Genomic DNA, 12,330 nt, shown 5'->3' on the forward strand with positions numbered 1-12,330 from the left:
GTTGCCGTTTCTGTGTGGAGTTTGCATATGGAGTTTCCTCCAGGTGCTCTGGTTTCCCCCACAGTCCAAAGACATGTGGTACAGGTGAATTGGGTAGGCTAAATTGTCTGTAGTGTATGAGTGTGTGTGTGGATGTTTCCCAGAGATGGGTTGCGGCTGGAAGGGCATCCACTGCGTAAAAACTTGCTGGATAAGTTGGTGGTTCATTCCACTGTGGCGACCACAGATTAATAAAGGGACTAAGCCGACAAGGAAATGAAATGAAATATATTAAAATCAAAAATGTTATTTTAAACTGAAAATCAATTTCACAGTATTACTGTTTTTAATATAGAGAGTTAATCAAATCTTGTTCAGCATTTCTATTGTATTTTTTTTACAAATCATACTGAATCCAAACATTAGTAAGTTTACAAATCCAAACACATAATTCCTCGAATTTCAAGATCAATGAACTGACAGAAACTGCACGATGATCAAAAGCAGTTCATGCTATTCACTATTGATTCATGGTTGCTGTGGGAACAGAAACATTTAAAAGGAGCCTTTAATCTACATCAAACAATGAACCTATGATTGTTATCTTTATTCTAAAATAGTTTTTTGGTGGTGGCTTTTTCATGCTTTTGCTGATCGGTCAGTAGAGACAGGAAAGCTGGGAAAGGGGAGTAAGAATCAATGCCAGAGTGCCAAAAGCACAGCTGCCTTAAATCTCTACAGTATGTGTTTAACCACAAGACTATAGACACACTGACTGTTCTAACATTTTCTGAGCAATCCTTGTCATTTATTATGAATAATTGATGGCGTGTCTTGTGAGAGCCTCTGCCTCTTTCTTTGTCTTTTTAAATGTTGTCGTGCTATACTGAGTGCTACATTTGAACTTTGATGGACAGTAAAAATGTCATGCTGTCTAAAGGAAGCTTCAAAATCTCAATTGCACTTAACAGCAAATTAAAAAAAGATGGAGCTGAATTTCATTTTTTCATAGTTGAACAAACTGATGTAAGTCATATATTGCATACAGTATAGTGTCAGTCACCTTTATCACCTCACACTCTGTGTTTTAACATAAGTACAACTGTTCATTCCATAAACAGATGTTGTCTAAAATGCCTAAATTGTCTAATTGCCTAAAATGTTGACATCTGTCATCTTGGGTTTAAATTAAATTATTTTATATGTACATTTCTTTTCAATTAAGGGAATGCAAAACAGACAGCATAATGGTAAAAACAGAACAGCACTGTTTATGTGTGTTTATGTGTTCTGTCCCGGCTGGGTCAGTTGGCGTTTCTGTGTGGAGTTTGCATGTTCTCCCTGTGTTTGCGTTGGTTTCCTCCGAGTGCTCTGATTTCCCCCACTGTCTAAAGACATGCGATAAAAGTGAATGAGCACACCAACAAGCTACAGAGCAACTGGAAAATTGTATAACTTTTTGGACGCATGGTCTAAGCCAATATGGTTGGCAAACGATCTATGGAGAGTTTAAAACAACAGATTTTCAAACAAATTCACAATGATGGACAGGAATTGTGTCAATTAGGGAATAATTTATATCAATGTTATCTGTATGATCCAAGAAATCTAATGACAATAGACAAAACTATTCAAAAGTCATTTGATCAATTTTGTATTATTCCTAGTAATAGAATTTAATTGATTGTCAACTTTACTCAGAAGGTGGCTCAAACTGACGTAGTTTGGTCAAAGTCAGGTCTAGATCACACCCATTGAGTTTGGTTTCAATACTTCAAACCATTGCAGTAATTCATCCTGTAATATCGACTGGCAGCATTACAGTACATCAAGTTTGCGCATGGGCTAAATGACAACAGTTTTGTCTATCAACATGAATTACATAACTTTTAGTCTACATGGTCTGAAGATGATCCGAGTCAAATTTGAGGAAGATTGGGCCAACAATCTAGCAGAAGTTAAAAAAATAATGGTTTGAACAAAGTCAAAGTAGTGAACAGGAAGTTTGACAGATTATGGCATAATTGGTATCTGTGTTGTTGGCATGACCCAAGGAATAATTTGAGAGCAATTTTATCAAAGTAAGCATATGATGGCAAAAGTTATAACCAAATTTGCAAGTTTTATTATTAATGGCTAATGTATCCTCCTGAGACCCTGCCCATTGACTTGTGCTCTCTGTAGTGGGCTTTGCGTTTTCATAAATTTTCTTTACAGTTTTTGAGCTACTCTGTCAAGTCCAGTTGTACTGTTCAGAGGACATCCTTCCTACCGATAGGTCATTTGATTGGCTGGTATGATAGGAACCACTTCTTACACTGCATCCAAAATGACCGTCATACAAGAAAGCACATTTTATGAGAAGGAGAGAGGTATGTAAAATTTAGCTTTTTAAATGTTTTTTTTTTTTTTTACTATTTTTATTACATACATATATTTATTTGTTAAAGTGTCAGGAACAATACATTTAGCTTTCAAAGCTGTTTACTTGTTTGTGTTTCATAATGTCATCCTTTTTTAGTGGTCACTATAGTGGACACCAGGACCATCCTAATGTATTCAATGACTGTATGTTGTAGGAGGCAGAACTGAAGCAGAGAGGATTCTTTATTAGATAGTTGAGGGAGACTCTGATTTACAGTCTGATAATCAGACAATTGGAAATTAGGGACAATTAGAGAATAACACTCAGTTTTAGGTTGTTTTTATGTTGAGATTAACAGAACAGATTAACATTTTTTTTTGAGTTCATCTCTCTTTCAGACTGAACTGTTTCAGGAATTTCAATACAAAAGGAAAAAATGGCTTTTGTTTTGTTTTTGTTACATTAATATTGGATTAACATCCCCTTACAGCCATATCCTGTACTGTTTTGTTGTCTAAGTTTGTTGGTCGTTTCGAACTAAAATTGTCCTGTGGTCCACTACAGTGAACATGCTGTAAAACTAAAAATTTTAAAATACAAAATGTAAAAACTCTAAATTGTAAAAAAAATTTAACCCAAAGGATGTAGGAAATCACAGAAAAAAAACCATTTCTGTGGGTCTCAGGAGGGTATGTCTTATAACTCTTGACCCACAGGTGGGACTGTCACCAATTTTTTATGAGGTGGTCAGTGTGAGGCGACAATGACAGACCTAAATTGGTGTCATTCTCTTCAACTATCGAGAGATACAGCCTCAGATGAGGTTTGGCATCATGCCAGCACATTTTTTAGTGCAGTAAACAAAAACTTACACCTATCAACACAAATTCAAAATCTTTTGTCAGCATGGTCTGAAGATGATCTGTGACTAAGTTGGTGCAAATCAGCCAAATGATATAGGAGGAGTTTGAAAAAGTAGATTTTTGACTAAAGGCTAGATGACGAACAGGAAGTTCAGTTAATTAAGGCATAATTGGTATCAATATTCTCAGGACAACCCAAATGAATATATCAAGATAAGTGTCATAACAATAGGCAAAATTAGTCAAAAGTTTTTTGCATTTTTAGAAATATTATTATAACTTTTGACTAAAAGGTGGCGCTGTGACAAAACTTTTCGAGCAGCTTCAGAGCACAGTCCCGAAAACACATACTGACTTTTACAACAATTTGCCAATGACTCCGTAAAATATAGCAATTTTTGGCATAATTCAAAATGGCTGACCTGGGAAAATCAGACATCATTCAACTTGGCATGCTCCACCAGATATAAAGAGACCAATTTTATGAATTGTAGACGAAGGGTTGAGAAGATATAAGCAAATATATATATATATATATATATATATATATATATATATATATATATATATATATATATATATATATATATATATATATATATATATATATATCAAAAAATCTCCAGACCACTTGGAGGCAGGGCGTCGAAAAGCTGCACCTCACTTCAGACCATAGTTGTGATAAAACATAATACGTCAATGCGTTTCTGAGATAACAAATTAAGTCTATTTACGCAAGCTGTACATTACATTTTATTAGCAAATTAATTGAAAACGGATCTTGTAATCAACCTGGATTTCAATAACTTTTGGTCAGTTCGGTCTGTTGATCATGTGATTCAATTTTGGTGAAAATCGGACAAATGGCCTTGGACTACTTCGTTTAAACAGGTTTTACCAAAAAATCTAAATAGCGTAAAATTTTATTTGAATGCGTTTGAATCGCCTTGAGCCAAGAAATCAGAGGAAGATGTTTTGATCGATTGAATTTTGATTGAAGCCAATTCGGTTCAAAAGATTTAAAGCATATGTGAAACTTTAGACAAGTGGTGGCATAAAGAGTTTGAGTTAGAGAGTCCAAATTTGTTGTGGTTGAAGATCAGACTGTCCTAAATCAGTGTGCCAAAGTTTGCACAAATGCCACAAATGGTTCATAGGGCTTCCATAGACTCTGAGAGCGGAAGAAGAAAATGGAAGAATAAACATACAATAGGATACAATAGGTGCCAAGGCACCTTCAGTGCTTGACCCCTAGGAATAATAAGAACGATGATGAGACATACTCAACATCATCGATTCTTGCTTTATTGTCAGTGATCTTGTTTTTTGTTTTGTTTTGTTTTTTTAGAGAAAATGAAATAATCATGATTGCTAAGTTGTAGCTAAACATCATTAATTTATAATGACTTGAACTCAATGCAAGGATACATTTAAAAAGTGTAGATTCGTTAGAGAGAGGGATTAAGGAGTAGGAGATGAGATTGAAGGATGAATAGTTACTCACAGTCTCTCCAGGTGTCTGTAGCGGATGAACAGATCACGAGACAGAGATTCAATTCTGTTACTGTTCAGCTCTCTGAGAGCAGCATGGGAGAAAAAATAATGATTATTAGACATGAAAAAACTAAAATTGCGATTTGCATCTCATTCCCTACAGTCAAAACAAAAAAACAACAACAAAATAAAATAGGAACCAATCCTGTAAAGTGGGTCTTTCTTGTTGGTCAGGCTTGTGGTCTTCTTGACTGACCAAAACCCCTCTTAAACAGGAAAACGGCAAGCCACAGCACTGCTTTAAGGTTAAGTTCTGTTGCTCTCTGCTGCGAGTGTTATACTTACAGTGCAGTCACATTAGAGGATACAGCAGGTACATGGAGCAGGTTTTTCCCATTACAATTCACCTTCCGACCCTCACAATGACACGTGTCAGGATAGACATCTAACACTGAAACACACACACACACACACACACACACACACAAAAGCCATTAAATATCCCACAGGAGTACTGTTCATTGACAATAAATGCTGTGTGGTACTATTTGCCAAGCAGGGATTTCCATATTAGTAATGAATATTGTCGGCTAGGCAATTGCATTTCATTTCAGATAAGAATGCTAATGTGTACTTATAAAAGTACTAAGTGTATAATTAGAATTCAGTGATAGTGCATGTGTCTTTTTATTGTTTTTTATGAGGCAGGCTTTAATGTTTCATTGGCATTGGAGCCTGTGCTAATTAGAACATACAAATCATTGATGCAGACACAAATTATGAAGGAGATAATAAGAAAGGTTACCTTATGTTTTCCCAAATAGAGAAACCCCTGCCATTAACATGACAAAAAAGACTTTTTTTTCAACTCAAACTCCTTTTGTCCTTCCCATTAGTGTATAAAATCTGTGCTTTCATGCATTTTTCAATCCATTTAAAAACAGCAGGCTATCACAACCATGACCATTTGAAAGCTTTTGTTTCCTAGTTAAATAAATTGCTATGTTCCATGCTTGCTCCAGTTAAATTGCATAAACAATGTGTATTGATGTTACGCTGAAGAGAGAGACTGAGAATCAAGACAAAGAGAGCGGATGATTTAAATGTAAAGTCCTTATCATGGAGAGTGCCCTTTCATATCGCAGCACATTCATATTTCTCATTTCAATAGATCTCATTTTGTATATCTGCCATTGCTAATTCTCCGTGTATTTACATTTGCATTCCTGTTAACTTCATAAAAGAGCATCACATTAGTTCTAACATTTACTTGTTAAAAAGTCACTTTAGTAAAGTATAGAAATGGAAATTATATCTCATAAATAACACAATACTTCAACACAGGCTCAATAAAATGTGTCTCAGCTTACATGTTTGTAAATATACATTTACTTCAACATATCGTCACCTTAGAATTCTAAGGTTCTGTCTGACATTTTTTGTTAAAATTGAGTTATTGACATATTCTTATTAAATGACAGCTTATTTATATTATGGGATGTATTTTATAAGTTGTTTACATTTTAAGACTTTTTATTTAAAAAACAGATGTCACACACATACTGTTTGCTATACGGAATGCAAAAACTTTAAAGCTCATTATGTCAAAATCATTCAGCCTTTTTAGTTGCAACCCAGCCCTGAGAGTACAATACTCAGTGCTGGGAGATTCCCACTATGGTTAGGCGATGTCAACCAATTTGGCATCGTACGATGTGTAATGTGAAACATCGTGATCAACGTTGGCATTGTAGTAATAGGCGGCGGTTTATTAATTATTTAGGAATAATGAATTCATTCATAACGAGTTATTTATTTGTAGCCTAACGTTTTAACCACCTGACCGCATGGTCTTTGTTTTTACCCATGACCAAATCATAAATAAATAAAGATAAGTTACACACAAATTACCACCCGTCTATCACTTTTTCCGCAGGGCTCTGGCATGATCGACAACAAACTTAATTGATAGGATAGGTGCACAACCAACTGGAACCAAGCAACAGTATCTGAGGTTTTTTTCCGCTAAAATTACTAAGTACAAGCGTGAAAGCGAAAAATTGAAGCAATGTATACTGACGTATAGTGATATATAGTGACATATAGTGAGACGCAACCCAGCGGTACATCTTTGATAAACTGTCAGATGTGCACTGCTCTCTGGGGTTTCGTGTTCTAAGCACCCGCTGACTATTAGAGCTCAGACGCATGCATATGCTACAGCACATGACTGTGTGTGTGTGGTCACGTGATGTTTGTTTTCAGCGGTATAGTGTGAAAAGAGGGCTTTTCAAAAATGAGAAGTTAATTGTGCACAGCTCATTGTTGCAGAAAGGCTTAAACTCCACACACATGGGAATAGTGGATGGGGAGAACAAGCTCATTTCCATTAAAAGCACAGGCAACAAAAACAGCTAAACTGTCTTAACAAATCAAATTTTTCTGATTCAGAGTAGTATAATAAATATTCTGATGAGTTTTTTTTAGCGGAAACTTTAGAGACACACTCTGGAGACACAAAAGACTTATCTCAAATCTTTAAAAAGGGGGTAAAATAGGTGCCCTTTAAAGTAAAAAAAAAAGACATTTCAACTCTTTCAACCCACTCAAAACATTTGAGACATGTACAGCTTAATCCCCATTGAGTCTGACACAATCACTTTTCCAACACATTCTGGTTCTGAGCCAACTGGGTCTCCCTTACAGAAGTTTGACAGTAAGGAAGAACATCTATGGCATTTCCCATGGAGTTTAATGTATTTTTACTCCACTACATTTGAGTAAAACCCTCCTTTCATTGTTTTGTTTTTCAAGCTAAAGAAATAAGATATGAAAGTGATATTAAATGTTTGCATTTTAATACACTATTGGTTGTGTTTAGTGAAGTTTTTAGGTATGATAAGCCTTACCCTCTGGTGTACCTGTACAAGAAGGATGCATTTCCTTAAACGTGCAAAACAAAATGTACCCTAATATAGATTGCCAAAATGTAGATAGCAAAAATGTACACACTGCCCTCTAGTAGATTTGTTGTTTGAAACATGCAGTGAAATGTACCTGGCACAACGTATTATAGGTTTTGCAGAAATGTAGGCTAATGCAGGAATTTTCATTGAACCTCTATTGCAATTTTCTCAAGATTATGACCAATAGAACAAGGAAAAGTGTAAAGTGAAATGAAATAGAATTCAACGTTTTTTTTTATTACAAAAACATTGTTTTAGTCTTCTCACATATCTTTGGCAGTTATGTCTTTGTTAAAAAAAAAGTAAAAAAAAAAGTAAAAAAAAAAGACTTTTCACCTCCTTCAACCCACTCAACACATTTGAGACATGTACAGCTTAATCCTCATTGAGTCTGACACGATCACTTTTTCTAACACATTTTGGATCTGAGCCAACTGGGTCTCTCTCACCCAAGTTTGACAATAAGGAACAACATCTACAGCATTTCTTGTGGAGTTTAATGTTGTATTTTTACTCCACTCTACTCCCTTTCATTTTTTTTCAAACTAAAGAAAAGACATGCTGCAAGATATCAGAGTGATTTCTGAATCATGAACGAAGTAAAGTCTTAGGGCCTACTCACACTATGCTATCCGAACCGTGCCCGGGCCCGTTTCCCGGATCGTTTGAGAAGTGTGAGTGCGCTGAATCGGGCTCAGGCACGGTTCACTTGGCCCGGTTGGAAGAGGTGGGCCTGAGCGCAGTTCACTTGAGCTTTGTGTGAGTGCAAAATGCGCCAAAGCCAGAAACTGAAAGCGAGACGTGACTTTTAAGGGACTGTTTCATATGGATTTATTAATTACTCTTACTGTTTTCAATGAACGCAAACTGCTGTAGTTTATTAAAGACGCAAACCCCTAACTGCATGACAGCTGCGTGTCTTCAGCAGACCTCCTCATTCCTGCAGCACGAGGGCTTTATGATTGTTTATGAGCGCAAAAAGTGGCGGATCTGTTCGGCGAAATATCTGACTGCGTGTCACTGCATCCCTAAGGACTGTTTGGCGAAATATTTGACTGCATGTTACTGCATATCAAACGACTGAAACGATATAACTAGACAAATCTCCTCTGTGCTGCTGAGTGAGAGCGCTTCTCACTGAACAGCACAGCATCGATGACGTAAGCGTGTCCAGGCCCGATTGTAGTGTGAGTGCGGGCCGTCGGGGGAGACGGGAGGGGAGACAAGCGTGCTTTGGCCCGGTTCGAGGCAACTGTACCTAGTGTGAGTACGGCCTTAAACAGATTCTTTTGATTAAAACAGTTGAACTCTAATTTAATGGCTGCATATGAAAAGCTTAGGTTTCTTTTATTTATTTATTTTTGTTTTGATATGGACTTCACAAATACACTGGGCAACCAAATGCATTTGTTTAAGTGTTTTAGCAGACTTGCTAATTCTCAACACCTGTTGGTTTAACATAAATAAATAAAAAAATAGATACATATACACAACATTATAATTCTTTACATGAAATTGCTTTAAGGCAAAAGCAAAGGCGGCATGATCAAACAAACTAATAGTAAATTAATTGTGTAAAAAAAACTGCTGTTTTGTTTTTAATCACTTTTAAGTTCACTAAAAAACATTTATATTACTTTCTAATTTTAGGCTAACAGGTAAATCATTCCACCGTTTGGCTCCCTTAACAGAGAAAACAGATTTACCAAAAGAGGTCTTACTTACTGTAAAAAGAGGTCTTGCTGATTTATTGCCTCACTGCATTATCAGGCAATGATCTAGTCAGCAATGTTTGTACATGAAGATTACTCACGAAACTGATATTGGACAGACTTTAGATATTGCATATTGGATTAATGATCCCCGACTAATTAAAAATGCTTTGTCATAACAAAGCAAATAAATATTACAACCGAAATATCACATTATATTTAAAAAAGTCTACAAACCACAACTTCACAACCAATCAACAGTCCAAAATAATGTTAATACCTAATAATATACATTATTTTAAATCAATCATCAGTCTGAAATATATATATATATATATATATATATATATATATATATATATATATATATATATATATATATATATATAAATTAGTCCCTTTATTATTCTGGGGTCATCACAGCGGAATATGTTTTACGCAGCGCATTCTTATCCAGCTGCAACCCATCACTTGGGAAACACCCATACACTCTCATTCACACACATACACTACGAACAATTTAGCTTACCCGATTCACCAATAGCGCGTGTCTTTGGAATGTGGGGGAAACCAGAGGACTCTGAGGAAACCCACGCAAACAAACTCTACACAGAAATGCCAACTGATCCAGCCAGGCTTGAACCAGAGACCTTCTTGATGTAAGGCAACAGCACACGTGTCCTCCCTCTCTGGTGTAAACATATAGCATCTCTTGTTTTAGTTTGCACCCGCATGCATGTCATTATGAGGCAGTAGCCTTGTGCTCCAGACTGTTGTGAATGTGCTTACACTAGTCAAGGCTGTGGATTAAATGTTTACTTTCTTGCTCTGACTAAATGTTTCACTATTAATCAGGAACCATGGGTATTATATTGTTTTGCTTATACTGTATATGCTTTATCAGGACCAGCTTTTGTTAAAAATGTCTTTAATATTCAACTGAATGAAGAGTCCCTTACACCTTGGATGGCCTGGAAGTGGGTAAATTAACAGACTTAAGGCAACCCCCTCAACAGACCTAAACCTGAAATTTAAAGCAGCGTTACATGAACAAAAATGGGAAATTCTGAAAGTTTAGGGTGCCATTGGGATACTTTGGAAGAACAGCCTAGACTTTGATGCCAATCCATATTTCAGCTCAAGTGTTGGATCTGTTTACTTCATCCACGTTTGCCCTGAACCTTGAAGATTTCTGAATGAAAATCCCCCTTGACTCTCACTTCCATCACTTTGAGCAGCAAGTCATGGCAAATATCAAAGCCCAGCTATCCCCGCTACTATGCACCCTAATCAAAATGCCTACAGGAGTAACCGCTCAACCGAGGATGCCAAAACAACCACCATCCATCTCGCACTCATTCACCTGGAAAATAAAGGCCGTGATGTCAGGGCACATTGATTTCAATTCAGCAACACAATCTTACCTAAGACCGTAATCAACAAACTCCTCACAGGACCTTTTCATCCTGCCAGTGCTCCACAGGGTTTTCACTAAAAAAATCACTATCAGGCCTATGGAAATTGTTTTGGTGCTGACAGCAATGCCTTCTAACAGATAAACTGGCCAGTACATTACGTCCACCATCAGGAAGCACCCCATTTATCTCCCAGACTTGAGGCGAAGGAACACTATACAAGTATTTCCTTTCCACAGGCAGTCAGACCTCATCTCTGCATGCCATGCCTGTACAGACTCTGTATATTGCACATACATTGCATCATTTACCGCACAAGCTATTTAATAATTAATAATATACATCGATTATCAATACCTTGTCTCAAAATCATGCCAATTACTGATTTAATTTACTCCGTCATCGATATAGGATGTTCTACTAGCTGCTTTATTCTTTGCCTAAATTGGATAGTTGTGTTGCCCCTTGTGTATGCAACTTTATGACTGTTTTTCTGTCTGCCCTGCCAAGAATTTTAATTTTAAAAAGATCATGAAATAGACTGGCATAGACTGAGAAAATTTTGGCAGCTACAACCTGAAGATTTCCACCACTCCACATTGTCGCCATTTAAACCTTGAAACATTTATTATGGTCTTGTCATTTTATTCCAGTATGACATACTCTGGAATGCAAAAAATGATGCTTTGAACATTGTCTAAACCGTTGTTCATACAGTGTAATGAAAGTCAATGGGTTCAATGTTGTTTCGGACCTTACTGCTTAATGGGCCTTCCTCATTTAATTAAATTCTGAGTAATTTCTATCTTACACAAACCTTCGCAAAACATCTCCTTTAGATTTACAAATGCTTTGTAAACATCACAAACATGTGCATGCATTCTGATCATTCATCATTCTGATCATTCAGTGCAGGCTCATTCACAATTAGCATAATCCCCACAAATAAATTACAACAAGCTTATATTAATTATGTGTCCAGGAATGCAGTGGTATATATTTTTTAAAGTATAGTTGTACATCCTCTTTTAAAGTCTATCCCCAATGGATGACTAGGCCATATTCCTAACAAGCAGCGTGTTCAGCTCTCTAGGCCACTGTAGATTTTTGTGTGTTGAGCATCAGACAACATTAGCATCTGTCAGCTTTAGTTGTGGAAATGGATAATTTGAGCATTGATCATTTTTGAGGCGGGATCAAAATTGTGACAATCGTACCGTCGATCTTTCTCATTATTATTCATAGCTGAGTTTTCTTATCCTATTAGAAGACCCTGCTTATTAATTATTCATGACTGCACGTGCTTTCCGAAGGCAAGGCAGACCTGCCAAGCTGTAAGATTGTGTTCGTGAACAATTTTTAGCCATACATGAAGGGTCGTACGTGTTTGTTCCATGATTTAAAGGGTTTGTTGCCTGTTTTTCCTCGCAATGCTGTCAGAGCCAATACAAAGCTTTTGGTTTGCAGCAAGCATTTTTGTCGGTAGGGCTGTACGAGAATTACAGAATGGCAGACTTTGTCTTTCATCCGTTGAGT

At 36.5% G+C, this 12,330-nt stretch overlaps 1 protein-coding gene and 1 long non-coding RNA gene across 2 annotated transcripts in view; one reads left to right on the forward strand and one right to left on the reverse strand.

The window, feature by feature from the left end:
- The window catches only part of LOC110438657 (uncharacterized), a 70,456-nt gene that overhangs the window by 41,934 nt on the left and 16,192 nt on the right, over window positions 1–12,330 (forward strand). The window lies entirely within an intron of this gene.
- Window positions 1–12,330, reverse strand: part of rxfp2l (relaxin family peptide receptor 2, like) — an 84,467-nt gene that overhangs the window by 39,079 nt on the left and 33,058 nt on the right. The window contains exons 4-5 of the mRNA XM_087253708.1: window positions 5,047–5,152; window positions 4,712–4,783 (exon numbers count right to left, since the gene is read on the reverse strand). Coding sequence (XP_087109834.1) covers window positions 4,712–4,783; window positions 5,047–5,152 — 178 coding nt within the window. The remainder of the gene's footprint in view (window positions 1–4,711; window positions 4,784–5,046; window positions 5,153–12,330) is intronic.

Source organism: Danio rerio, chromosome 5 (assembly GCF_052040795.2).
Source record: "Danio rerio strain M-AB ecotype USA chromosome 5, GRCz13ab, whole genome shotgun sequence".
In the NCBI taxonomy this organism is placed as follows: domain Eukaryota; kingdom Metazoa; phylum Chordata; class Actinopteri; order Cypriniformes; family Danionidae; genus Danio; species Danio rerio.